This window comes from Hydra vulgaris, chromosome 12 (genome assembly GCF_038396675.1).
Source record: "Hydra vulgaris chromosome 12, alternate assembly HydraT2T_AEP".
NCBI classification, from domain to species: Eukaryota; Metazoa; Cnidaria; class Hydrozoa; order Anthoathecata; family Hydridae; genus Hydra; species Hydra vulgaris.
In genome coordinates, this window is record NC_088931.1 from 78,990,515 (window position 1) to 79,018,390 (window position 27,876).

General features: G+C 26.9%; 1 protein-coding gene across 1 annotated transcript; it reads right to left on the reverse strand.

Moving 5' to 3' along the window:
- Positions 1-1,184: 1,184 nt before the first annotated feature.
- Positions 1,185-27,732, reverse strand: LOC100199873 (CCR4-NOT transcription complex subunit 6). The gene is made up of 6 exons (XM_065814570.1): positions 27,173-27,732; positions 16,914-16,973; positions 16,604-16,761; positions 5,114-5,268; positions 2,213-2,499; positions 1,185-1,975 (listed from the first exon to the last, which is right to left on the reverse strand). The coding sequence occupies exons 1-6, from the start codon at positions 27,630-27,632 to the stop codon at positions 1,545-1,547; spliced, it is 1,551 nt and encodes a 516-aa protein (XP_065670642.1). The 5' UTR covers positions 27,633-27,732; the 3' UTR covers positions 1,185-1,544.
- Between the last annotated feature and the right edge of the window lie 144 nt (positions 27,733-27,876).

The window sequence follows — 27,876 nt, forward strand, 5'->3', positions numbered from 1 at the left end:
CCACAGGGAAACTTTATAGCCATATAGGAAGATGGATCTAAACTAGATAACAGGCTTATATAATTCAATGTAAATTTTAATATTTTATTGAGTTTTTTTTTTATTTTATTTTAAGAGTTTTATATTTTTATTTCTATTTTATGGGTTTTATATTTTTATTTTATTTATTTTAGTTGATATAATATAATAAATCATATAAAATTTGAATATAAACTTCATGAAGTTAACATGCAGTCTAATAGCATTTTGTAAAATAGGATATGGTAGAGAATCTATAATACGATTTGCAAATACTAAGAGCATGCCACTAATAGCCATACTAATAGCTGACGATGAGTTGCATAATGCAAATTAAAAAGGAACTAGTTGCGGTATAAAATGTTTGAAGCTAATATACATCTCTAGCCCCATCTTATTAATGATTATGATAGAGGAATTTACGCTGATGAAGATTAACACAAAAACATAAACATGAAAATAAAAGGAAAGTAATTTTTCACTATTTTGATGTCGAAGTGTTCAAAAAATACACCAAAAATGTTCGTTCAAAAAATACACCAAAAATATTCGTCATCTTTACAAAATAAAAAATTTAATATTGTATTTCAGTCAAGTGAAGGAGCTAAAAGACTTATAAGATCACTAAGATCACTAAAAAAAGGTTATTAACATAGAGCAAAAGATTGAAGGTAGTCAATTGTATTATTTCGGCCAGTTTTGATACTTTTTAATGAAGTTATTTTTAGTTTATAATTTTAAAAAATTTTAAAAGTTATTTTTTTCAGTTTCAAATTTTTCAAACATTTTTAAGCTAGAACATCGACATCTCAGAGACTATTTACTCTTTTTGAAACTTTCACTGTTTGTTCATTGATATTAATATTATTATAAAAGCGGCTTACTTAAATCATCAATTACCAATTAAAGTTCACTTAAATCATCAATTACCAATCACAATTCACTTAAATAATCAATTACCAATAATATCACAGTTTACTTAAAAAATAGCATTTTACCAGTGTGCAGTTAGCACTTTGCTTATACTTTACAAGATTTTTCATTTTAAAAAAATTATTTGAAACATTTCGTTTCCTACCCAGGTCCTAAATAAAAACAAAGTATGAATTGAATAGCTAGAAAGTTCGTAGTAGTAAAACCAAACAAAACAAACAAAAAAGCAAGTATATCAAATCCTAATTTTCTTTAAAAACTTCATTAACATAAAAATAAGTAAAACAAAAAGATACACCATTCCAGATGAAGAAAATGTTTTATAAATAGAGGATAGACAAAAAATGAACGTATACGTGTATATAAACCAATAAATAGTTTTTTATTAGATTGATAACTGCATTTTAGCATCAACAAAAAAGAAAACGATTTAGTTATAACATATTAAATACGTTAAAATAAAAAATAAAATAAAAAATACGACCCAGCATTTTTAATCAAAGCGAAAAAAAAAAAAAAATTAAAACAGGATACATTATAAATGATTCTAAAATATTTTCTCAGCTATAAATCTATAAAGGTATAATAAAAGGCTACGTTGACTCTAAATTAAAATCAAACTCTACCACTAAATATATATGATCAGACGGAAAATGTGGATGAGGAAATCCGATAATTTTATTCTTCTTTAAATATTCACTGTCAATTTGACCGAGTTCACCGAGAAGATTAATATCACTGGTATAAAAAATGTAATCTAAAACTCCTGTAAAGTCATATGTAAAGTTAGTAAATGGCAAAGGATTTTTTTTACCAGCACGACTTAAGTTAAAAGGATGAGTTATTATTTCTAATCCTTTTTTATCCTTATCTGCATATCGTGAAAGATAACCCCCGTATTTTAGTTTCTGAAAATCAGGATGACTCACAGGTATGCGACCGTGCTCGAGAAATTCTATTGCTCCAGAATCTATCATCGAGTTCATATCAGCGCAAATAATATTTGGCACCTTTTCAATTTTATCTAAAAAAAGTTTTGATTTCAATTAATCGTAAAATATGTACTTGGACAAAAAAAATACATATATGGACAAAAAAAACTTATATAGACTATAAATAAATAAAAACTTAAATGTCAAAAAAACTTTAATAGTATTAAGCACGTGAGAGGTTAAGCAAAACAAAAAAGAATTATAAAAGTAAATACCCTTGATTACCACTATTTAAATGCCTTATTAAATTAAAAAAAAAAACATTTTACATTCAGCTGTTATTTCGTCCATAAATTTCTTTAGCTCCCTCATCAACATCAATGTCTGAATCACTTTCACATCGCGATACTCGGGATCCCAGTGGATATGAGCATTAGTAACAATTATTTTTGGTTTGATATTATCAAGCTCAGCCATTGGTTTTATCATCTCTAGCAAAGCCATTACACAAATATTATCTCTCTGCATGACTCTGTTTACCATATCATCAGCTCCTTCAGCGTGAGCTGCAGCTAACTGGTTAAATTCGACTAAGTGTTCTTTAATTAAAGTAAACCTAAATAAAATAAAAAAAAGAAACAAAATGATTTAAAAATAATCATGTTTTAACTTAAAATACTTAAAAGATACTTAAAAGTTTTAAAATACTTAAAAGATACTTAAAAGTTTTCACATTTATACAAATGTTTAGCTTATATTTGTTTAGTATGAGTTTCATACAAAATGTTAAGCTTAAACTATTTTAAAAACAGAAAAGTTTTTTTCAGTCAAATTTTGTTCCATGCTTTTTAAAAAATTTTTTAAGAGTGGGATGATATGAACATGTTTTACTGTTTTTCAGAAATATGTATCAAAATAGATAATTTTTAAATACTAGAACTTTAATTTTGCACGACTTTATTTATTTTAATAACATTTCTTTTGATTTTATTGATATCGAAATCTTTTTCGCACTTACAGCATCAAGTTTATAGTGAAGAAATGCTGAGCTATTTTTTTCACCAATTCAAAAAATAAGTTCACGCAGATACTTTACTCATTCAAAAAAGATTCACATTATTTTTAACCCCCTTTCCAACTGGTGGGAAGGGGGTTAGTATTTGCTACATTCACCCAACTTCAAGTATCTCAACCATTTTGATGTTGATTTAGCATAATACCTAAAATAATGCAAATAAAAATCTAAAATTATAATAAAAAATCAGTATTACTTTGAAAAAGTGTAATCTTTTAAAAGTATGAGGTGTTGTAGGCGTCCTTTATAAGCTTTTAATACACCCTTTATATAAATTTACTTTTCTTTTAAAAACATTTTTTTTGATATCAAGTTGCATGCATTTTGATAAAAATTGACAAAGTTATGATATTTTAAGTTAAAAAAAAATAATATAAAGTTTAGTCAAATTTTCTTCAACAAATACATATATCAACATTTTATAGAATTGTTTAATTTTTATAATTTTTTTATCTTTAAAATATTGTACTGAACCTTTTTCTAATTTTGTATAACAATTTAGTATTTAATCAAATTAAAATTTTCATGTTAAATACCTAGTGTGTTCAGTTTTATGGAGTACAAAAAAGTAGTTGTAGAAGTATTAAAACTTTACAGGAAAAAAAAAAAGATTGTGAGATTTATTTAAACTTGTAAAATTTATTGAAGAAATTGCTTCAAAAAAAATACTAAACCCATTTATGCATGGAAAAACGGGTACTAAAAAAGAAATAGAAAAATAGAAAAAGAAAGAAACTTTATTTGTAAATAAAACTTTTATTTGTAATTGATTTTAGTTGAGAAACAAAATAACGTTGACATTTTTTCTACAGTTTTTTTGTTTGTTTTTAAAAAAGAGTTTTAAAAAGCAAATCATTCTGTTGGACAAATAAGCATATTAGATGTGTTTACAAAACAAACAAAAGATTCTATTGGCTAAACTTTGAGCAGAAATTTAATAGAACAGAAAATCAGGTGTAACATCAGCAAAACTATAAACATTCAGCAGAGTTATATGAAGCCATTTGTTTTTAGCATAGATGACAAATATTATAACAAACTATAACTATGACAAATATTATAACAAACTAGTTGAGAGGTTTGTGTCCATGATACAAACCTTTTAACTTGTTTTATACTATTTAATCCTTGGTCCACTTTTTTTGTATATGTAAATGATATGCTAGAAATAGATAAGAATTTTTGCTACTGTTTATAGATGATAGCTCATTGCTTTGAACAAAAGTAATCTAATATCTTATCAGTTCATAGTGATCTCGATATCTTATCAGTTCAATCTTGACACCTTTATAAAAAAAAACTTGGTGACAACCAATAATCTAACAATAACTCAAAAATAATGAAAAATTAAGGTTTCATCATTTTCATTAATGATAAATGGAAGCTGATTTTAACTGATTAAAACAACAAAAACTGAACAAAACATTAGTGTAATTTTTAACAATAAGTTAAAACGGAAAACCTGACATATCACAAACAAATGTAATCCAAGGTACATTTTATGTACAAGGTCTATTTTGTCAGGTTGTATACAGCCTTTGTTCAACCTCATTTAGAATATCGTTGTGTTCAATCAAGTCAGGCTGTATATAACCTTTATCCAATCAAGTCAGGTTGTATTTAAACTTTATTCACCAAGTCACCTTTATTTAACCTCAGAATATTACGCATCTATTTGGAATTCTTTTTTTAAAAAAAAGGAATAAGAAGTAAAGTCTTCAGAAGCTGTAAAAAAAAAAAAAAAACAACTAAACTTGTGTCATTAATAAGAAGGAATACGAAACCATCTAAAAAAACATCTAAAAACTCATCTAAAGCTGCAAACTCTAGAACAAGAAAGGAAAAGAGGAAATTTTAAATAGTATTTTAAAGCCATCAAGAGATTCAATAAAGTTTATTGATATCATATCAATATCTTGTCATGTTTCCTATCAGCACAATGACCTGCAAGCAACATTAGAGGCTCTAAATTATGATTGTCAAAAGATTTTGAAAGAAATCAAGCAAGATATGACTTCCTTACTGGATTATATTCTTATGGAATAAGCTTAAAAATTAATTTAAAAAAATTAACAGACTCATTGTCATTAAACAAACATGTTTGCTAGACACATTTTATGTTAAAGATTTCAAATAAAAACAGAAGTAAAATTACTTGGTATTCTGCCAAAAGACAGCACAACCATCAACAAATCTTCTTTCTTCTTCTGGCATTGTTTTTGCTCTAGATTTGGGGTTGAATATTCCGTCATAGCCATTCTTTTTTAGTTCTGGTAAGAAAAAATTCCAATATTGTTCCGTCTCAACTTCCTAGAAAAATTATTTTTTAAAGTTACTCAAATATTTTCATTCAACTGCAATACTGTAATTTTTGGTTTTCAATTATTATACATAGAAAAAAAGAAAACAAAAAAAGAAAAATAGCAACAGAAAGATGGTTCACCTCCCCCTTCTCTTTGCATAAAGTTTAAAGAGAATTTTACACTACAACTATTCAAGGATAAAAATAAGAAGAAAAAAAAGTATTTTTAATTAAATTGGTCTATTCTAAAAACTGTTCAAGCTTATAACAATGTTTTCAAATAATGCTATGTTTACTAAAAACACACAGAGATAAAGTAAAAAATTAGAAAAGCTTTTTTTACTAAGGGGCTGTTCAAATAATACGTGACAGTCTTAGGGGGAGAGGGGGGAGGGAGTATTGGAAAGTGTCACCAAATATCACATGGGGGAGGGGGAGGGGTGGTGGTTTGCTACAGTGTGACATGATAAATAACTTTTTAAATTAAATTTTTTATCACTGCGTAATTTTTTATCACTGCGTAATTTTTTAAAATTGCAAACTTTAAGATAATTATATATAATACGAAAATTTTCAAGAAAAATGCTATGCAACGACTTCACAAGTAGCTAGCGTTTATTGTTTAACGGAGTCATAACAAATGAAAATAAAAAATTCAAATTAGCTTTTTTTTAAGTTACTTGTGGTAATCGCAGACATAAAAAGAAATTTCGATTCTACAAACATAAAAAAACCAGACCAAGCAATTTATGTTACCATTAAAAATCTAATTTTATTTTTTAACAAATATTTGTATAAATATACTAAAATTTTTAGTATTAATAGTTGTTTAAAATTTGATCTTTAAACATAAATATTATTCTTGATTGTCATCTGATATATAAATATTTTAGTTTTACAATACTTTAATTTTAATGTTATTGTTATTATTACTTTTAATGTTTTGTGTCACTCTATTATAATGAATTCGTCAAACTACTTTAGTTACGTTATCATTTTTATTATATATTAAGTTATTTAGTTACTATGATATAACATTTTAGTAATAGTAGTACTATTATTAATGCTATTATTAAAACTATCTTTACTATATACTTATTTATTGTAATGATTGTAAGGAAAATTAATATCTTGTTGTTGATGTTGTTATAGATTAAAAATGTCTAGTGAAAAAGAAAAACTTTACAAATCTATTTATAAAGGATATTTAAAAGCATTTGCAAACAAGCCAAAGCAAAAGTCTCAAGAAGAACAGGGTAGAGAGAAGAATGGCTCCACTAAGCCATGACCTAGCAGGAATTATACTTCCATTTGATCATTTTGGAAGCCATCTTAATTCAAGAGGAGAAACAACAGACAAAGTTATGGAGAAGGCAAACTTTGCTAAAGCAGGTGAAGTTCTTGCGCAAATTTGGTCCAGCACAGTCATTGATGGATTTGAAACTAAAGCTGAGTACATAAAACCAAACAGTGAAAAATGTGTACAGTTAAAATATTTCGGAGCAGAGTGGGATGCTAGACATGTCAGAGAAAGTCAATACTTCCTTCAAATTGTAAAATGTAATGATCAAAAATGTTGTGGTCATTGTCGCAGCTCACTTTTTTTTATCTTATTCCGACTGGTTTTCTTCCACCACCAATTTCTTTGTTCCAAAGAGAAGATGGTCTTGAATGCAATAATACAAAGAACAACGTTGCATCTCTGTTTTTAAACTTATCATTTTGCAAAACAATTTTGCCCACGACAGTTAAAGTAGTCGTATGGCAATCCCAATGGATTGCCATACGACTACTCATGTTCAAACATTCAAAATTCCTTACCAAAAAGAGTTTGTACCAATTGCAGTTTATATTTTGCAACTATCAAGTCAATGAAACAACGCAAAACAGTTTGCTCAAGTATTAGATATTCGAATGAGATTCAAAAAACTAGACCTCAACGCCTAGTTGCTCAATGTCTATCTGAACTCATGTGTGTCTTTTTAAATTTGGACAAAGAAACAATTGAATGGTATGATCAAGACGATGTTGATATCTCTGACCTCAACTGGCTTTCAAAAATTATTGAAGAACATGGAACTCCAATACTTGAAGGTCAAAGTCTGATTTGGGAACAAATTTAGTTTTTAGACAGATATACATCAATTGTATTTTTTTATAAAAATAAACTATTACAATTAAAATATACACTTATTAAAAATATTTTTTGTCTATGTCACATCACACAGGAAGAAGGGGTATGGGGTGGGGGGGATTGAGTTTTTTTTAAATGCCACAAAATGTCACATAGGGGAGGGGGTGTTAGAAAAACGACAAAATTTTTTTTATCACCTATTATTTGAACAGCCCCTGATATAAAATTACGCTTTAAACCAAAGCAAACTAAGGTTTGTTTTTCTTTAGCATTCTTTTTTATTTCTTTTTTTTCAACATTAAGCTTTTTAAAAAAAGATAAAAAAGAATGCTAAAAAAAAAAAAATATTTTTGCTTCTAACTTTGTCTTATTAGGTATATGCAATGACTTATTAGGTACATGCAAATAATCCCAATTCAATGCTTTTTTCTCAAAAAAGCATGTATAAAATGGCAAAGACTTAGTTTTAACAAATTGTTAACCTGGACATGCTGATAACCTAGATATAAATGCTTCTGACCTAGATATAAATTGGATATGGTTATAATGGATATGCTTAAAAATGTTAAAAAAAGCAACCATGTATCATAATATAAAACTACATTGTAAGAAAGCTTACAACTTAATAACTATAATTTACTAGAAAATTTTATATAAAAAGATAAAACATCAGTATTAAAAATTTATTAATTCTATAATAATATTATTTTGCATTTGTTTAAAAAAAGTCAATCAACCTGTTTCAAATTCCAATATTTTTATATTAGTCAAAAAATTCAAACAATTTTAAAAATAGAATCTCCTATACAAAAAATAAAACACAAAAAATTAATTAATAAAAAACAATATAATGAAGTCTTTTAAAAAGATATATGCAAAAATAATTAAATTACAAGTTTTAAATTTTGTTAGTTGGATATCTGCATAAAGATAATACCAATCCTCTGCTTACATGCCAATCCTCTGCTTACATATTTTTAGGTTGATACTTTTTAAAAATACTTATTAATGAAGTGTGAACTTTTTATGATTTAAAAATAAATTAATTTAAATCAATTTCTATTTTTGTCAAGGTAAAAAATAATGTACAAGGTATTACTTAAAAATAATGTACAATTTATTTAATGTGTTTTAAATGAACATTTAAAAATTTAATTTCTAAAAACAGCAAAATGAAATTCAGCTGCAAAAAATAAAAAAACTGTTAAATTTTTTTTGAGACTTAATTATTCTTTGCCAGCAAAAAAAAAATACATTGTTACAAATATTTTTTAGATGCATGATAAGTGAAGAATATTTGCAAAGTCTAAACATAAATCATCAACATTTGTCAATTTGAAGTTTCAAACAAAAAATGATGATATTTTTAATATCCTTTAAATTCAAAGACTATGTTAAAAAAAATCAGAGTTTGCCTGGTTTGCAACTCTCATATGTAGATTTAAAATAGAAGGGATAGGTGAACGAGATCTTATTTGTATAGTATTTTATTAGTATGAATTTCAAGAGAAAAATAAAAAATAAAAACAAAAACGAAAATTGATACAGAAAAAAGGTGTAAATTAAAATTAAATAATGAAACTGATTTCATCTTTAGTATATATATTAGGGCAAAGTAAGAGGTTAAACTGAAAAAAAAAATTTATTTCTTGATGTAGTATGAGTATTTAAAACTGTTGTCACAAAAAATATTTCTGAAAAAATTTATTCACTAATATGTGTTATAATATGGTTTAAAATTTGTTAAATTCTTTAAAATTTAAATAAGTTTAACAGTTGAAATTGTGTATACACTTAATTGTGTGTACACTTGTCATTTATTCAATGTTAATGAAAAATAGTTTTAAAGTTTGCTATAATCAGGGGCTATTCTATACCATTTTTGACAGTGTCGACCATATTTGGCCGCCGCCCAAATTTAAAATTGAGAACCTTTTTTTTACAAATGCTGTTTTTTTTCTTGAAAAAAACACCTATATTTGGCTAAATTTCTCCTGGACGGTGGGTACCGCCGCACAAATTTTCAGTGAGTTAATATTGTAGCAAAATTTGTGGTATGCTTGTGTTTGAACATAAAAAATCAAAGCAATAATTGATGAAATCTATTTATTTAATATAGGACAATGATTTTCCCAACACAAAGCCACGAAAGTAACAAAAAATGATCAATTAAAACCCAAACTTCTAATTTTTCCACATATGCAACTGCAAGAAAAATGGCATTTTACAAGAGCATGTAACAGACATGCCATTTCAGATTGATCAGCAGCAGCACTAACCTCAGATGTATTGCCAAATTTTGGCCTCAAAAATTATATCAGATTCTTCCAAAGTTATAGAACAAAGCAAAGTGAGCAGAGAAAAAAAGAAGAAATAAATGAAGTAAATTGTAATAAAATATCATAGGTTTAAATATACCATAACATAACAGTCTGTGATAGATGTTACTATAAAATTTAAATGAAAGAAAATCCTAAGGAGTAGGTAAAGGTATGTAAAAACCAAGTACAATAGTCTGAGCTACGTTATATAGGCCATGTGACGCCTTAATCAAGTATCAAGCAGAGAATTGTTGCTTTTTTTGAAGATATTCACATGGATACAAAACCAAGTGTAGATGTTGGATGTGATGGCGAAATACTAAGACTGGTAGAAATAGCGGCATCATCAGATTGTTAGATCAATAGCATGTCAACACCATTGACATGCTGTTGTAGTGGTTTGCAAAAAATATCAATTACATGCTATTAAATTGCAACTGAAGGATCTATTGGATCAATTAGAATGATGTAAACTAAACTTCAAGGACATTGGAAAATCCATGGTAACAGTAAACAACTTACCAGGTATTTAAAAAAAAAAAATTAAAGTAGATTTCCCTGAATTCGCAACAATAATCTTAGCACTGTTCAACAGTATTTGTTTGATATTTGTGAAGCGGTGATATCTGTGCTTTAATTCTCGAAGCTCTCCTAAAATAGATCATGAAATAAATATGTTTATGGAGAACATCATAAAGTCAAGGGAGATATTGTCCCACATCAGTTTTAAGTTTTACCAAAAAAACTTTATTTTTCATACAATGATAACTTTTGACAAATTAAAATTATCAAAAGCACAACTAATGATAAATATTCCTCCAATCCACAGCTAGAAAGTAACTTAAGTTAAGTCAGATTTAGTTATATTTTTATAGATTTGTATAAGTTTCCCAACCAGTTCAGTTTAGATCTTCACTAGGTTGGGAAACTTATACAAATATCTTGTAAAAAGTTGAGTTTGCTTTAATAAGTGGCTTTCCAAACATAGATACAGTAGCCTTTACTTTAATAAGTGGCTTGGTAACTAACTTTCCAAACTAGGTGGTAGCAGATTAGTGATAGAACACTCAGCTCACAATTAACAATTTCAAAGTTCAAATCCATCTTACGCTTCTGGAAGTAGCGTGTTCAACCTCATACCTTGTGTTTGTCCTCACAGCTGCCATGTTTAAAAAGTCTCACAGCAACCATGTTTAACAAGCTTTGTGTTTCAGAGTTGCAAATAAAATGAAATTTAATTTAAAAATCTAGAAACTCCTATACTTATTACTAAACTTTCCTGCTGCTGAAAAAAAAAGATTTTAAACAAACACTCTTAATATCTAACTGAAAAGGTGTCTGTTATGAATTTCAAATAAAATTTGTCTAACTAATAAAATTTGAAAAAAAAAAGTTTGATTTTGAAAAGCAGGGACAAACCCAGACCTAAAAAAAGTATCCAAACAATATTTGTTTGTTATTTTTCTTTTGCATTTTCAAGTGTTTTAGTTTCAAATGCATTATCAAAAATCTGTTTTCTGTTTATTTTACCAAGTTCATTTTTTCTTCAGGACAATAAAATAAATTAAAAAGTAAGTGCGTGTTATAACTCGTTTAGTGTTTAATTACTAGTAGAATGTTAGATCTAAAAAAATGAATTAAAACTTTTTATGAAAAATAATTTAAAGACAATAAAATGAATGAAATTTGATTCTTCCAAAGATTTTAAAATCATCATTTAGAGTTAACTTTAGCTTGTTAGCAATTAAAAGTTTTTAATAAACAAAAATTTCTTATTAACATTATAGTAATCGCGTAAATTTAATTTTTTAATGAATGAATTTTTGATCTTTACACAGGTCAGAAATTGACCATTTAGGTTTGATTTTGGAACACCCCCAAATATTTTTATAGAGTCAATTTAAGAAACCTTTAGGTTACACAAAACCGCATAAATTTAAATCTTGCGGGTGGCACATATTTAGAAAAGACACTTAAGGGGGGTGGACCTATGGACCTTATGTTCAAGTGAAGAAAATTCCATAAAACACTGCAAACCTTAAATTTTTACATACTAATACTAATATCTAATAATGATGCTCTGCCAAAAAAAAAAAAAATTTTGGGAACATAGAAAATACAACGCTTCCAGGGCACGGAACCCAAATAGGGCAAATAAAAAAATTTGAAAAATATTTTTGTACAATCTTATAGTAAATGAAACTTATTCTCATTTTATTTTATATTAACTTTATTTGTTTTATTCCCCCTCCCCCTTCCAAAGAAATGAGGATGTTTTAAATTTTACATGACCATAACTTCTAAAGTACATGAGATTTTTTTAAGAAACTTGAAACTTTATAATGAATTTTGATTTGGTTTAAGAAATTGCAAAAATGTTTTTCAAATGCACATACTCAATCAGAGCAGGTGGCCTCAAATTTTGGTTTTTTTTTTTGTTTGCAGACTTTAATCACAGTTATTTTTTGGACACATCTGTCTTTTTATAACCATATGATACCATGTGATTACATGACTTTGTATACAAAAGATTTTAGCCTTCAAAATGCCTGAATATCATAAGCCCCCTTATTGTTTATAAACATTTTTTGTTTAGCTTCATTTTTTTGGACACATCTGTGATTTTGACACTAGTATTTTTATACAAAAGAGTTTATGGTATAAAATTAGCTTAATTTCATTGATTACCATTTATTAGTTGTTTATAATTATTTAAAGGTAATGATGATTAATAAGAATTAAACAAGATTTGTAATTGATACTTAAATTTATTCAATTAAAGTTTATTTATAAATTTACTCTTGATACTTTAGTAACTATTAAAATTACAGATAGAGATAGAGTTCATAATGCCTTATTAAATATTAAAGAAAGAAAGGAGATTTCAGTTCAAAAGATCTCATAAATTGAACAGACAGTCTGTGCTTGTTGCTTTACTAAAAGCACTAAGTGTATTCCAGCTACAGAAAATTTGGAAAAGCTTGTTGTAAAGTATTGTCAGGATGACTATAGTATTAAGGTTATGAATTATCCAGCTGGACTATGCCTTACATGTAAAAGAAATCTGTATCTGGTTGAAGCTGGATAACTCTTTCAACATTAGGTAAACAGAAGTGGAACAAAGAATCTTTAAGTGATTTCTGCTGCAGTAGGAGTTGCAAAAAATGCAAAATTTGCAAACTACTAAAATCTTTGGTTCTATATGCTTACTTTTTTTAAATTAGTTTGAATTAAATTCATCAAATAATTCTTTAAATAAAAATAGACAAATAAAACAGAAAGAAAATAATTCCAGGAAAAGTTGATGTTTGCAAGAGTTTAAATGCTGCTTGCTTTATTGGCAAAGGTATACGTCATAAATGGAAAGGAATCAAAAAATCTGGCAACTTATCTCTTAAACTAAGATATTAAAGTAAAACATTTATAAAATATATTTCTTTAAAAATTATTAATAATACTATTATTTAAAATCTGAATGTTTCTTTCACTGTTCTATTGTTTAGGTTCAAGTCCAAGTAATGAACAATATTCTAAAAGATATATACTCAAACAATGATTGGAAAAAGATGAAGAAATGCTGTTTTCCACTGATATGTTATAAACGTTGCTTTCTTTGCATATATTTGTAAAATGTTGTGCTTTTCTAAACATTTATGTCAACTATATAGGTGGTTCCAAAGTCCCCATAACTCTAGGTCAAACTAGTATGAAACAGACAGAAATACTGTTTTCAGAGTTTAACTAGTTAGTTGTTTGTTTGTAATTGACTCAGTTCAAATCAAATCTTCTCTTGAAGACCTTCAGGCAAAATGGAGTTAAGTTTGAAAGTAATATGGAAAAGAAATTGGATGATAAAACAAAGATACTTGAAAACTTCTATGTTTTAGAAAACGCTTCTTTGGAGGATAAGAAGAAAGGGACACTAAATTATGTAAAAAGAGATTTAGTTTATGTAAAAGATATTACAAAATATCTTGAGTTTGTAATTGAGTACAGAAAGCAGGATCTCCTCAATACCTTTGTAAGAGTTGGCATAGATTCAGGTTTGAGCATTTTAATACAATAGATGAATAATGAAAATTATAAATTTTAAGAATAATGAGTAAAAAAAAAAAATTTAAAGGTGGATGTTCAATGAAAGTTATTGCAAACTTGTTCAACCCAAACCAACACAGAGACACTAATGGGAATAATAGGGGAACTTACTCTGGAATAAATTCTGTTCTTGCATTAGGATACTGTGAAGATATGTAAGAAACGTAGCAACCTCACAGTATTAATTGAAAAACTTCAACTTCATACTTGTAAATATTCTCTAGCATCAGACCTCAAACTCATCAACATTTTGTTGGGAATTTCGGTATTTAAATTACTTTAACAATTTATTCTTTACTTTTTTTTTTAAATCTATAAACATTTTTAAAACTAAAAAATATTCATAGACTCACGGTGAAAAATACAGTTGTTCTTGACGTGACAAGGAAGCTGTTCTGAAATCTGGTAGTCTCAGAAGTTTTGGAGACCTAGATAACTGATTCTGTCAGTATGCTCATGGGTTTGGTAAATCACATTTGTAATTATATTATACCCCTCTGGACAGGTTTAAAAAAATGGGTTAATAGCCTAGGTGTTATACGGAAAGGTTATCACGGAGGTACATATGATGGTAATGTTTCAAGAACAATATTAAAAATGTAGACAGCCTTTCATTAGTAATTACGATAGAGCTGTTCCCTTTAATTTTTTTGTTTTTTTGTTATTCATCTCCTCAAGGCCGAGAAGGCCACTACAGATGAGGAGGCTACTTAATAGTGGTTATAACCCTCTCTCAACTCTATAACTCCGAAACACGAACCTTGACAAACAAGGCTGGTGCGCGGAGAAACAAGTTGAGCGCAGTACTACCAGGGACGTGGTGGGGATCGAACTCAGAACCTCTCGCTTATGAAGCAAGCGCTTTACCACAACACCACTACCGCATATTATTTAATAACTTAAGAAAGTTTGACAGAGTTGTTACTCATACATTTAGTTAACCACTAGATCCACAGTGTCACAAGCTTATCCAAGACTTTACAGATAGTTTTGAACATTCTCAAACATACTGTTCAGAAGTAAGTATGATATAAACTTATAATGTTTAATAACTTCTTTTGCTTGAAATATTTTCTTTATATACACTTATATATTTTAGTTCTTGAATAAAAGCCTCAGTGTGACATGGAAAGTACATGCGATAAGTTCTCATCTAGGAGCCTTCATAGATATGCACAGCTGCTCTCTGTCAAGATATAATGAAATATCAAAAAAAGCCTCGCACCAAAAAAAGAAGCCTGTTGTAAATAGATTTGATGTATCTGTCCTTAGTTCAAAGCACAGTGAAAGAAGTGAACGAATCCCTGAAACTTTTTCCAGCATGAACATGTAGTTATTGAGCTATATTTTATTAAATTATTTTTAGTGAAGCTAAACAAAAAATGTTTATTAACAATAAAGGGGACTGATTGAGAGGGGGACATGTGCATTTGAAAAATATTTTTGCAATTTCTTAAACCAAATCAAAATTCATTATAAAATTTCAATCTTATGTACTTTAGAAGTTATGATCATGTAAAATTTAAAACCTCCTCATATTTTTGGAAGGGGTAGGGGGAATAAAGCGAATAAAATTAATATAAAAAATAAAATAAAACTTCATTTACTATAAGATTGTACAAAAATATTTTTCAAATTTTTTTATTTGCCCTACTTGGGTTCCGTGCCCCAAAAGCGTTGTATTTTCTATGTTCCCAAACTTTTTTTTGGCAGAGCATCATTATTTGATATTAGTATTAGTATGTAAAAATTTAAGGTTCTGGAAGTTTCTTCACTTGAATATGAGAATTTCATAGGTCCACCCCCTTTAAGTGTCTTTTCTAAAAATGTGCCACCCGCAGGATTTTAACCTTTACAAATTTGTATAACCAAAAGGTTTCTTAAATTGAATCTATAAAAATATATGGGGCGTTCCGAAATCAAACCTAAAAGGCAGGGGTGCACCGATATATTGGCCACGGCATTGGTAACTATCTGCCAATGCCGATTGTTTAAAAAATCAGTTTTTTTAATTTTGTGTTTCTATGTAGTATAAAAAAATATAACTATTACATTTTTTTATACAATATAGAAACACAAAATTAAAACACTAACTTTTTAAAACAATTGGTATCAGCCAATGGTTACCAAGACCAATGGATCGGTGCACCCCTACTAAAAGGTCAATTTCTCACCTGTGGGTGGCAGGGATGCAGAGTCTCAAAAAGGACTCCGGATTTGAAAGTCACAAAAAGATTACTTTATCCTAGTTTTTGGTATCCAGGAGCTCTGAAAATATTATTAAGTTAAATATTAATAAAATAAAAATATTAATAAGACTTTAAGGTTAGAGGAACAACCATTTTTTGAACCCGGATTCCGTAGGTATAATGGCGACAAGGACTCCGGGACTCCAGGACTCCGGGCTTAAAAACAATATGTTTCAAGTCATTAAATCTCAATATTTTTCTTATAGCAGATCATAAGTCAACAAACTTGTTTAGAGCTTTTGGACACTACAGACTTGGAAAAAGTAGAGATATAAAGCCGGAGTCTTTTTGGGACTCCGCATCCCTGGTGGGTGGGGCACCATAGTTGTGGTTTTTATTATATTATTTTAACTTTCAATAATAACTTTTTTACTTTTTTTTGATGCACAAAAACCTTATTTTTTTGTTATTTCAATGAAAAATTTTTTTGATAAACAAAAAATATTAGTCCAATTCAAACAAATAATGATTAATAGTAATAAAATATAATAAAAATAGCAAAAATTTTTATAAACATAAATATTTAAGATAATAGAAATCATACTTGCAAGCTGAGAATATCAGCATTAAACTGTAAAATTTCTTTTAAGATGGCGCTTTTTCTGTAATCCCAGTTCAAAGCCCACTGTGGACAATATCCATAGAGTTGACGGTTGGTGTGTTTATCACTCAGAACATTATATGACATAACTATAAAACTACCTGTCAAAAAGTCACATCAATCCTAGTGAGTCTATAAAACCGTTACTTTCAACAGTAAATTTTAATTTTTTTACTTTGCAGACAAAAATAATAAATATAAAAATTACCCAAAATAATAAATTTAAAAATTAAAAATATAGAGAATAAAATACCATTCTCAGTAGAAGCTGGTTCAATGGAAATCCATTGTCTTGCTGGTGGTCTTGGACAAACTAAATTGTTGCAAAATGTAAAAATTAAGTCTTAAAACACTTCATATATCAAATATCAATTTGATAATAACAAAATTAACTTTCCTGATAAAAAACCATTGAAAATGCATTAAACCATTAACATAAATTAGTTTCTGACAAATAAAAATCCAAATTTAATATGAAACAATTTATTATAAAAATAATTTTATATTTTATTGATACATAATTTTAAGGCATTTTTATTTTATAAAAATTCACTTTAATTTACAAAACAATTAAAATATATGTAGTTAAAATGATATGCATTTAGTTAAAATAAAATCAGTTAAAATTAAATATCACATTTAAATAAATTAATTATGAAATGCTAAAATAACAAGCATAAAATAAACTGAGACAAAAATTATTTCTGACATTTTCTTTTGCTTGTCATTTTAAATTTAAATAATTTCAAAAAAAAAAAAAAAAGGAGGGAAAATAAAAACAATTATTCTAAAGAATATAAAAGGTAAAGTTTAAAAATAAAGTTTTTCTTATATGTCAATGGGATGATGATGTCGATTATGAATGATTGATGGGGTGATAGATGTTGATGGGGTGACACCTAAATAAAAATAATATTTCATAAGTTGTCACTAGTGATTATCCAGGTCATATTTTAAAAATCCAGAAAAATTTTTCTATAACAACCAAAAAAATTGAAACAATATTTTTATGGAACAAATAATGTCTAATAACTAAATAATAACAAATAATAAATATATCATTAAGTAATTGATGAACAAATAAATTTTTAACTACTTGATGACAAATTTACAAAAAAAAACTTGTATTTCCAAAAAACTATTTGGATATCTGAAAAAATTCAAATTAAAAAAAAATATTTTCAATTCCGGATATATCCGGAAAAAGATATCCCTGGTTGTTACTCCATAGAATAGTTTTTAACTATTTAACAATAAACATATAAGAAAGTAAGAACAAAATGACATGAAAGTGATATTATTCTTTTTATATTAATGCTGAACTTGATAGTAGTGTGTACTTTCGAGCATGTCTGACACAGAACTCTTGGCACCCAATACATTCAAGGTAATAGCAAGAAAGAGTTGCAGCACTTATTTTATTAGAAAATGTGAATAAAAATGCAAATATCTTATTCATGTAAACTTCAAACTAGGTAATGTTAAAACATATATCAAGTTTTACAGTGTAATTTTAACTTGAAAAATATGTTGCAAAATATCTCCTTAATTTTGATTTATAGCATTTATTTGCTGTTTTATAAAGTATTTTGTTTATTAAATAGAGATAAAACTTTTATCGCACAATAAGCTTATTGTACGATAAAAGTTTTATTTGAGCCTTACTATCCCGGTTGCAAAATGGAAATAGGATTTTACTTACTTATATGAAAAAAATTTTCAATTTTAATACTTTAAATTTTTTTTAACCAAAACAAGTTAGCATTAATTAATAAAAAAATTTGTTTCAAATTTTTTTAAATTTGTATTTTTAAGTGCTGGATTTTCAGGGGTAAAAAAACCCAAGTTTTCACTAAATCTTTATATTACATACAATAATTTCCAAATTTCTTTACTTTTTTTGCATACTATCAAATAAATGATACGTTTTGTAAATTAAAAACCGAGAAAAAAAAAATGTTTAAATCATTCTTTTTATGTGTTTGTTTGATTGATTGATGATTGATTAGACAATGTTACTGGTTACACAGTGAGTTTTAACATTTTTGAAAGTCTGGCTTTTTATTTATTATAATTTGTGGAAAAAGAAATAAGTTGTTTCTAACTAAATAAAAAACTTTTTTGGTTAAAAATCAACAAAGTAAATATCTTTGTAAGTACAATATGTTTTATATATTAAGTTGTATGTATATATAATATATATATATATATATATATATATATATATATATAGTTCTATAGTTTGTTGCGTTTGGGAAGCACGGAAGGATATATATATATATATATATATATATATATATATATATATATATATATATATATATATATAGTTCTATAGTTTGTTGCGTTTGGGAAGCACGGAAGGATATATATATATATATATATATATATATATATATATAGTTTGTTGCGTTTGGGAAGCACGGAAGGAAAAAAGTGATTCTTACGCCAACACATAAACGGAAAAAACTTTCGGAAAACATATAAGAGTTCTATATATATATATATATATATATATATATATATATATATATATATATATATATATATATATATATATATATATATATATATATATATATATATATATATATATATATATATATAACTATTATATGTTGTCAGAAAGTTTTTTCCGTATTTTGTTGACAAAAAGTAAAAATTAAAATGCAAGACCGGAACTTTTTTTTTTATTAATTGATAGACTGCCTGCCCCAACCAATCCCTCAGTCAATGTAGCAGCACTCCCTTGCGAGTCAGGCTAAAAGATAGATGTAGCAGCACTCTGTTGCGAGTCAGACTATTTGTCAGTCGATATAGCAGCACTCCGTTGCGAGTCAGGCTATTTGTCAGTCGATGTAGCAGCACTTTGTTGTGAGTCAGGCTATAAGATAGTCGATGTAGCAACACTCCGCGCATGATTTACAGTAAAAAAAATAAAAATAAAAACATTTTATTAAAAAAAAAAATTTAAAAACATTTTATTAAAAAAAATAAAAATAAAAACATTGTTAAAAACATTCAGAATGTTTTTAAAAACATTCTGGTCAATTAAATTTGCGTTTTTGCGGTTTTTTAAAAAACGATTAATTTGTAATTAAATTAATGGTTTTCACTTTCATCCAACACGCAAATGTTAGACGAAAGTCAAAAGTAATTAAAAGTGACGTATTTGTTGGCGTAAGAATCATTTTTTATTCCTCCGTGCTTCCCAAATGCAACAATCTCTCTCTCTTTCTCTCTCTCTCTCTCTATATATATATAAATTACATAATTCAAAACTCTTTTAATAATAACAACTAATATATAAAAGATTAGAAAAAGATATTACTATGATTAAACTGGGTAATCAACTTATCAAGCAAAGTGAGCATAAACTAAAAAAAGGAGATTTACTACTTCACACTTATGAATCCAATATATACAGGTATGCATAGATTTATATATCTCCCTTATTTATATATATATATATATATATATATATATATATATATATATATATATATATATATATATATATATATATATATATATATATATATATATATATATATATATATATATATATATATATATATATATATTACTATGTTTCACAAAAACACTTCTAATTTTGACATTTTTGTTGGTATTGTATATGCTTTAATTCATTTTATTATTTTTTATAGTGTACCACGAAAAGCACCTAAATCAGAATAAATAAGTTGTTTCAAGACTTACTCATTGATATGAATAGCATGACTACAAGACTGGATATATAGATTTTCAATCAGAAATCTGAATATCTATTTGCAATCATTACTAATAACACATTTAAAAAAAACCATACCTATGTCACAATCTGTACATAAAATAATAATTCACAGTGCTTCTTTTATTAGGTATTTTAAATATCCTCCAATCAGATTCTTTGTCTGAGAGTGCTATTGATGCTAGAAATAAGGAAAGCAAAACTGCACAAGTTAGTTATGCATGTCAAACTTTCTTGGAAGAAAACACTAGGGATACAGCTAATTATTTGTTTGTGACATTTGATATGTACCTCTATTAAGTGTTTTTTTGAATGTTATGCTATTGTTAATAGCTTTGACTACTTTTTTAACTTTGGTAAAGAAATCTCAATGTAGTTTATAATAACAATCCAAAGTTTTATTGTTTTTTATTTAAAAAAAAATTAAAGGAATAATTTAATAAATTGTAACTAGTAATTAACTAATCTAGAAAGATCTATATCATGAACTAAAATGTTATACTGATAAGCTGTTCTGTGTTGTATTAAAAACATCTATTAGAACTTTAAGAAACTTTGTAAGAAACTAAACAATCAGATAATAGCAGATTTGTTTGTAATTTTAATAAATTTATATTCAATGATATTGTTTATTATTAAATCATGTTATTGAAATAGTTTGTAAAATTCTATAAAATATCAGCGCCTACTGTTTTTTGAATAAAAATATCCGGACTTATGTAATTTTCAAGATTAATCAGGAATTAGTCCAGATGAACCAAACAAAAATACAGTAAACTGTTTTTTTATAAAAACCGGATACTTTTTTTTTAAATATAGAAATATAAACAAACATTTGATGTCTTGTGAAAAAATCAGCCCACTATGTTGAATACTTTTTTATATATAAGCCTATTTCCTCATTTCGTATTAGAGTGATGCATAGTGCACCTTAGTGGCCAATGTGGTTAGCTTGCAGAGTTTCTAAAGTGCATCGTCATGGTTCAAATCATACTACTTGCCTAATATTTTTTTCGAATTTTTTAAAATACAAAATAAAACATTTTTGAATTTCTATAGATATTATATACATAATATATATAAAGATATGTGCTATAACAAACTACAGGGAGAGAATTTTTAAAAAAGTTTAAAATTTTTGAAAACGTCAAACACCGGGACAAATTTGTTGCGCATGTCATGATAGAAATTACTTATGTTATTAAATGTGCTCAGGTAATAAGTCCTAATAAGTTGTCAAGTTGACCTGACAACTAAACTCCCAGCGAAATTTTGTTTAAACAAGGAATTTTTATATCAAATCAAATTAATTAAACTGTTTTCTATTTCAACATAACTTCTTCATTTTTTATAATTTAACACACAAGTAATTATTGACTATTTTATACATAAGATTTTTTCTTTCATTATTTTTTGTTTTTTTTTCTCTTTTTTTCTGAAAAATTAAAGCACACATTTATAGAATAAGAATGCAAAAACTATTAGGTATGAATTGTTCGTGATCTAACATCATTGCACTTTTTCAGTATGATGTTTTAAAAAAATGTATATAATAAAATTTTGTATATACTTCATCATCTTGTACATGGTAACATGTTAGATATGTTTTTATAATTTTTGTATTATAAACCTACACCATAACTAAACGAGTCTTTTAATTGGTCTATTTGAATGACAAGCATTTCAATAAAATCATCCACTGGAAGAGTTACTGGAACTATATCATTTTTTGTTGTTGTTGCTGATTAAATGCGATTTCTTTAATTCTATGTTTATCAAACAAAGTAGTAAGAAATGCATCCTGAGAAATGCATCCTGAAGCATCTCCAACAGGAACACACTGCTTTTGGTTTTCCGAATTCTGAGGGCTACTTGCTGTAACTAGTTAAACATTTAAAATTGTCGCTTAATTAGTTACCAAACATTAGATTTAAACAAATAAATTAAATGTTTTTACAAAACTCAATTTAAAGACAAAGAAATTTATGAAAAATTTGTCTTTCTAAAGATAGAACAATTTAAACATATTCATCCAGAGAATTTTTTTTGTAGGTAATTAAGAGCTAACTGTTTTTAATAGCAATTGAACAAAAGTAAAAATTTCAGTTTTAATAACAGTAAAGTTATTGAGCAAATTTAATTTCTGACATAATGAACTTTAATTGGCTACTTTATTTTACTTAAGAAAAACATAAAAACAAAACGAAAAAAAATTAAGCATTAAGTTTACCATAAATTATCTCTTTTATTTTAATGATGCCTTAAAGTAGTGTTTAAATTATTAACCTTTAGTAAAAGTTAAATGAGCAGAATTATTTAAATCAAAATCAAAATAATAGTTAATACACTTATTAAATGCTTTCACATTTGAACAGTTATTCTCTATATTCATATATTTGTTGCGCATTAACAGTATAATTTAAAAAAATAATTGATTTTTACTTTTTGATTGAACTTTGTAGTATATCTCCTACACATGTGTAATGGACAACAAAAGTCAAATTGCAAATTTAAAACAACAAAAATGTAAATTTCACATTTCTATATCATTATTTGACTTCAGAAGCTCATATGAAAAACCTTAAAATGCTCTCCTGTAAAAGGTTCAAACTTGACATACTGTTAATGCCATGCACATCAGATATAGACAATAACTATTCAAACACAAGACGTAAGTGTTTAACAACCATAATTGCTGTTATATTAGTTTTGTAAATACAATGCTATGGAGATGATCATATGGAAAAAAAACATCCCGCCTAACTAAGGCACTTAGTTAAGTGGGATAAATTTAACACAGGTGGGGATGTTTTAAGGTCACATGATACTTGTTTAAATATGATCATTTGCACTAATTTTAAAATTAAAACTTAGTGAAGCTTAAAAAAATTATTTAAATTTGCTACAAATAATCAGATAAAATTTTAATCTAATTTTATGCATAATAAAAGTTTGATAATATTGGATGTTTTACAAAATAAATATCATACTCAATTTAATTTTCAATCGACAAAAAAAATAGTTTTTACTTTAAAAACTTAACGAAAGGTGTTTAGATTTTTCTACAAATATGGTTGAATAACTTAAACTTAAAAATGAACCAAATGCATTTTAAATTTTGTAACAATGCTAGCCAGTCTAGCCAAGCTGATTTTACCCCGTAGTTCATAGGCAAGGTCTTATTTTGGCAGGGTAAATAATTTTACATATGAACACAATGTTGAAATTGTATGAGTTTTATAGGAGAGACAAGACCCCAGTAGTTTTTTTACCCCGGTTAGGCGGGATAATTTTTATATGTATGAACCACTGCTAAAGCCATGTATTCAGAGAAATGCCATTTTCAATGAGATGCTATTTTAAATCAACTCCTTATCTTCAGGTAAACTAAACAAGATGAACACAAACAAAGTAATATTTAAAAAGCATTGTCGCAATACCCGTTTCACATGGGGGAGCGAAGGAGGAAGAGGTTACCACAAGAACACCTTTCCTCACATCTATAGAAAAGAACAAAATCTTGTAAAAAGAAATTTTAATGAAAGTAATGTTTATTTATATTAGTCTTTTTTGATAATCTTTTACAATCAAGTTGGATAGAAACATGCTGTTTCTTGTCTGTACATAATTGGGAGTATTCATCTGATTGGTAGAATTCAGTCAATTTGTGTCAGGTCAGGTGTATGTTCATCATGATCACCCTACTACTGGAAACATGTAATCCAGTGCAACCCATTCTATGTCCTGCTACCTTGTAGGATTTGCTTTCTAAGCAAAGGCTAGGAGAAATAAACTCCGACTTAAAAGTCCCCTGTCTTGGAACTCGTGGTTGAGTTACAGCAACAGCCATTGTTAAAAATGTTTTTCTGACAATCGATTTCAGTGTTGCACAGCAATTAAGGCTCCTTTTTAAAAACAAACATTTAACTGGTATAGACAATCAAAAAGCTGTTGAACAACCAGCTCTGAATAGTTTTTTAACAATTGGATATAATTTCAAAAAAGCTAACAAAGAAATGTAAAAGCCATCTTGATTATATCCTAAACACTCTAGCGGCAGCTGACTAACTTGTTTGTATGCAGTGTGTTTTTAGTAATTCAAATAAAGTAAAAAATCATCAGTTCCAGGCGTAAAAGTTTTGTCAACACTTGACAAGCATTAAGCTAAATATTTAGAATTTCTTCAAGCCTCCTTTGGAGTCTTTAATAAAACTTTTGTAATATTCACCACAACATAGGAGGCTTGTGTGCACATTTAGAAATGTAGAGTGAGACTGGCACATCTCATGCATTTTGGTAAATATTTGTTGTTACTTTGTACTAGTTCATTTGTCAAAAACAGTGTCAAAAATGATTGTCTCCACTTCATATGTATCTTCTCATTGTTCAATGAACTTTATATTTCTGCTGATTTTAGCAATTTTCACAATATTTAGCATAGTGATGAAAACCAATAAAATCAATCATTACAATCGGTATCATTTTGGAATTAAATTTGAATGCTTTGACAAAACTGTTATCAGCCACAGTGAAAACTATGCTGTGATGATCAAGCCTAGAGTCAGAATGTATGTTTACCAACTGTTCTACTTTTGCTTCAAATGTAAGAAGTCCTTTATAAAAATTGAAGACAGGCACAACAAACATTCAAGTTCTACTGCAATCCATACCTATGTAGCTTCTTTCTAGACAACTTCATGTCTACTGTGGTACATATGGAAATCAATCTCTAAATGTAGAATACCATATGGAACCATATATATATATGGAAACCAACCTCCAATACTCAAAAGTTTATCATCAAGGTTATTTCTAAGTTGGCTAAGACATAACTGCAGATGAGTGAGAAAGACTGGTAGCAAAATCTTTAAACAATCATTTTTTAACTTTGATCAGTGGTTGAAACTAATTTATAAAGTAGTTGATAAATAAATTGTATACCTTTGCTTGCAAAAGAACTTTAAACCTTATTTTAAATTGATGTATTGTATGTATGATGTACTTTAAACCTTATTTTAAATTGATGTATACTTAATGTTAATTGACTACCAAATCGATAACAAAAATTTTTGGCAGGGATGCCTTTACTCTGATGACCATTATCATTCAGACCTCTTTTTCTAACAATTCTGTACATTATTTTCTTGCATAAATTGATAGCTGCTAACTGATTTATGATGAACAGCCTAAAATAAGATAAAAAACAGTTATTCAATGAAATAATAAATTTTTTTAGTTAGGTAGTGTTATTGTATTAACAGACATCAGACTAGGACCAGATCCCAAAAGCTATTTTCGATTAAAATCTAATTTTATTGTAACTAATGACCATTATTTAAACAATTTCTGTTAGCTAAATAACTTGTTTTTATTATTTTTATAGAAAAATTAAATAGTTAATTTGTAAAATAATTATGTAAAGTAAGATGGTAAGATTGATTTAAATATTTAAAGATTCAATCCAGTATAGCAATAAAAACAAAACTAGTCACATAAATAACTAAATGCATAAAAGTACCTTAAGATGTTTAACAGCTTTGAAGATGAGTCTATGTTTGTAGGCAATAGTTCATTTAGAAAACCTTTGCACCTGGCCAACATCTTTTTCAGCAATATTTTTGATTATTTCAAAATAATACCCATCCAAGATTGAAGAAAAGCCTGGTGTTCTATTTAATGTTAGATTACCATTTTCTGATTCAAACCACATACTATCATTTTCCTGAATCTTGTTAGAATCTGAAACTGTATTATCTTCTGATGACAATGTTCTTTATATACATTATTTTTTGTAAGAAACAAAAAAAAAAATTATTATGTCAAAACCAGCGCAACAACTGCACTAATCATGCATTATCAAGCTTCAAATGTTTAGTTACAAAGCATCTTTATCCAACTAAAGATTTATAGTTAGGAATTGAAATCTAAGCTATATACATATATATATATATATATATATATATATATATATATATATATATATATATATATATATATATATATATATATATATATATATATATATATATATATATATATATATATATATATATATGTATATATATATATATATATATATATATATATATATATATATATATATATATATATATATATATATATATATATATATATATATATATATATATATATGTATATATATATATATATATATATAATCTTGCATGGTTGTCTTTAATTTTTACTATTGAATGTAAGCTTTTTTTTAAAATTAATTTAGATGAGAAATAAGTTGAAAAAACTTATAAAATTATTTAATTGATTGCCTGTCTAAACCAAAATCCTCAGTCGATATAGCAGCACTCTTTGCATATTTTACCAATTTGTTAGTCAATATAGCAGCACTCATTGTATGTTCAACCTATTTGTCAGTCGATGTAGCAGCACTCCTGGCATATTCTACCTATTTGTCAGTCAATGAAGTAGCACTCCTTGCATGTTCTGTCTATTTGTCAGTCAATGAAGTAGCACTCCTTGCATGTTCTGTCTATTTGTCAGTCAATGTATCAACACTCCTTGCATGTTCTATTTATTTGTAAGTCAATGTTTGTAAAAAGTTTTTTACATAAAGTGTACTTGATTTTGTAAAAGCCTTAACTATAGGAGTGTATATATATATATATATATATATATATATATATATATATATATATATATATATATATATATATATATATATATATATATATATATATATATATATATATACATATGTAATGCTCACACATAAAAACATCTACCTGTAAGATTATCCAGCATCAATGTCAATAGCTTATCAAGAGGTAAACTCATTATTTCAGCTGGCAAAGGATTTCCTTGCAGTGCAAGAGCTTTCAGTCTATATAAACGACCAATTTCATTAGGCAAAACACGAAGACCGTTGTAGGATAAATTTAAATCTGTAAGTTCAATCATGTCTCCTATTTCATTTGGCAGACTTCTTAACTTGTTTTTCGAAAGATCTAATTTCGTCAAGTTTTTAAGCTTTGATATTTCACCAGGTATACGAGTAATACCATTATCTCTTAAGTAAAGTCCAGTGAGATGAGAAAGAGTCCAAAGCATAGGACTTAAATTTCTAGTGTTACCTACAATTTCTATTTCAGTCCAATACGTTTGTGAAGGCGGTTTTTCATCGGAAGCATCTTCAGATTTATGTCCATTTAGCATAAAATTAACATTGTCAGAATCTTTGCTCATAGTGGTCTTTAGTTACTTTTTTTAAATAGTATTTTTTTACAAAGCGTAGATTTGTAACCATCTCGGTTAATTTATTTCGAAGTTCCGTATATGTCGGGGGAAAAAAATTTCATTGAACGCTTTAGATTGGTCACACACTTAAAAGTTTAACTACACTAAGAATTAAATTTTCTTTATTTTAATTCTAGTTTAGTGTGTTTAGACACATTTTAAACTTGACTCTTGCAAAATGTATTTTTATTTA

Coding starts and splice junctions, on each gene's coding strand:
- LOC100199873 (XM_065814570.1), bottom strand. CDS start 27,632: ATGAGCAAAGATTCTGACAATGTTAATTTTATGCTAAATGGACATAAA. Junction 2,500..5,113: donor GTCTTTTGGCAGAATACCAA/GTAATTTTACTT, acceptor TATTTTATTTAG/GTTTACTTTAATTAAAGAAC. Junction 1,976..2,212: donor GGACGAAATAACAGCTGAAT/GTAAAATGTTTT, acceptor AACTTTTTTTAG/ATAAAATTGAAAAGGTGCCA.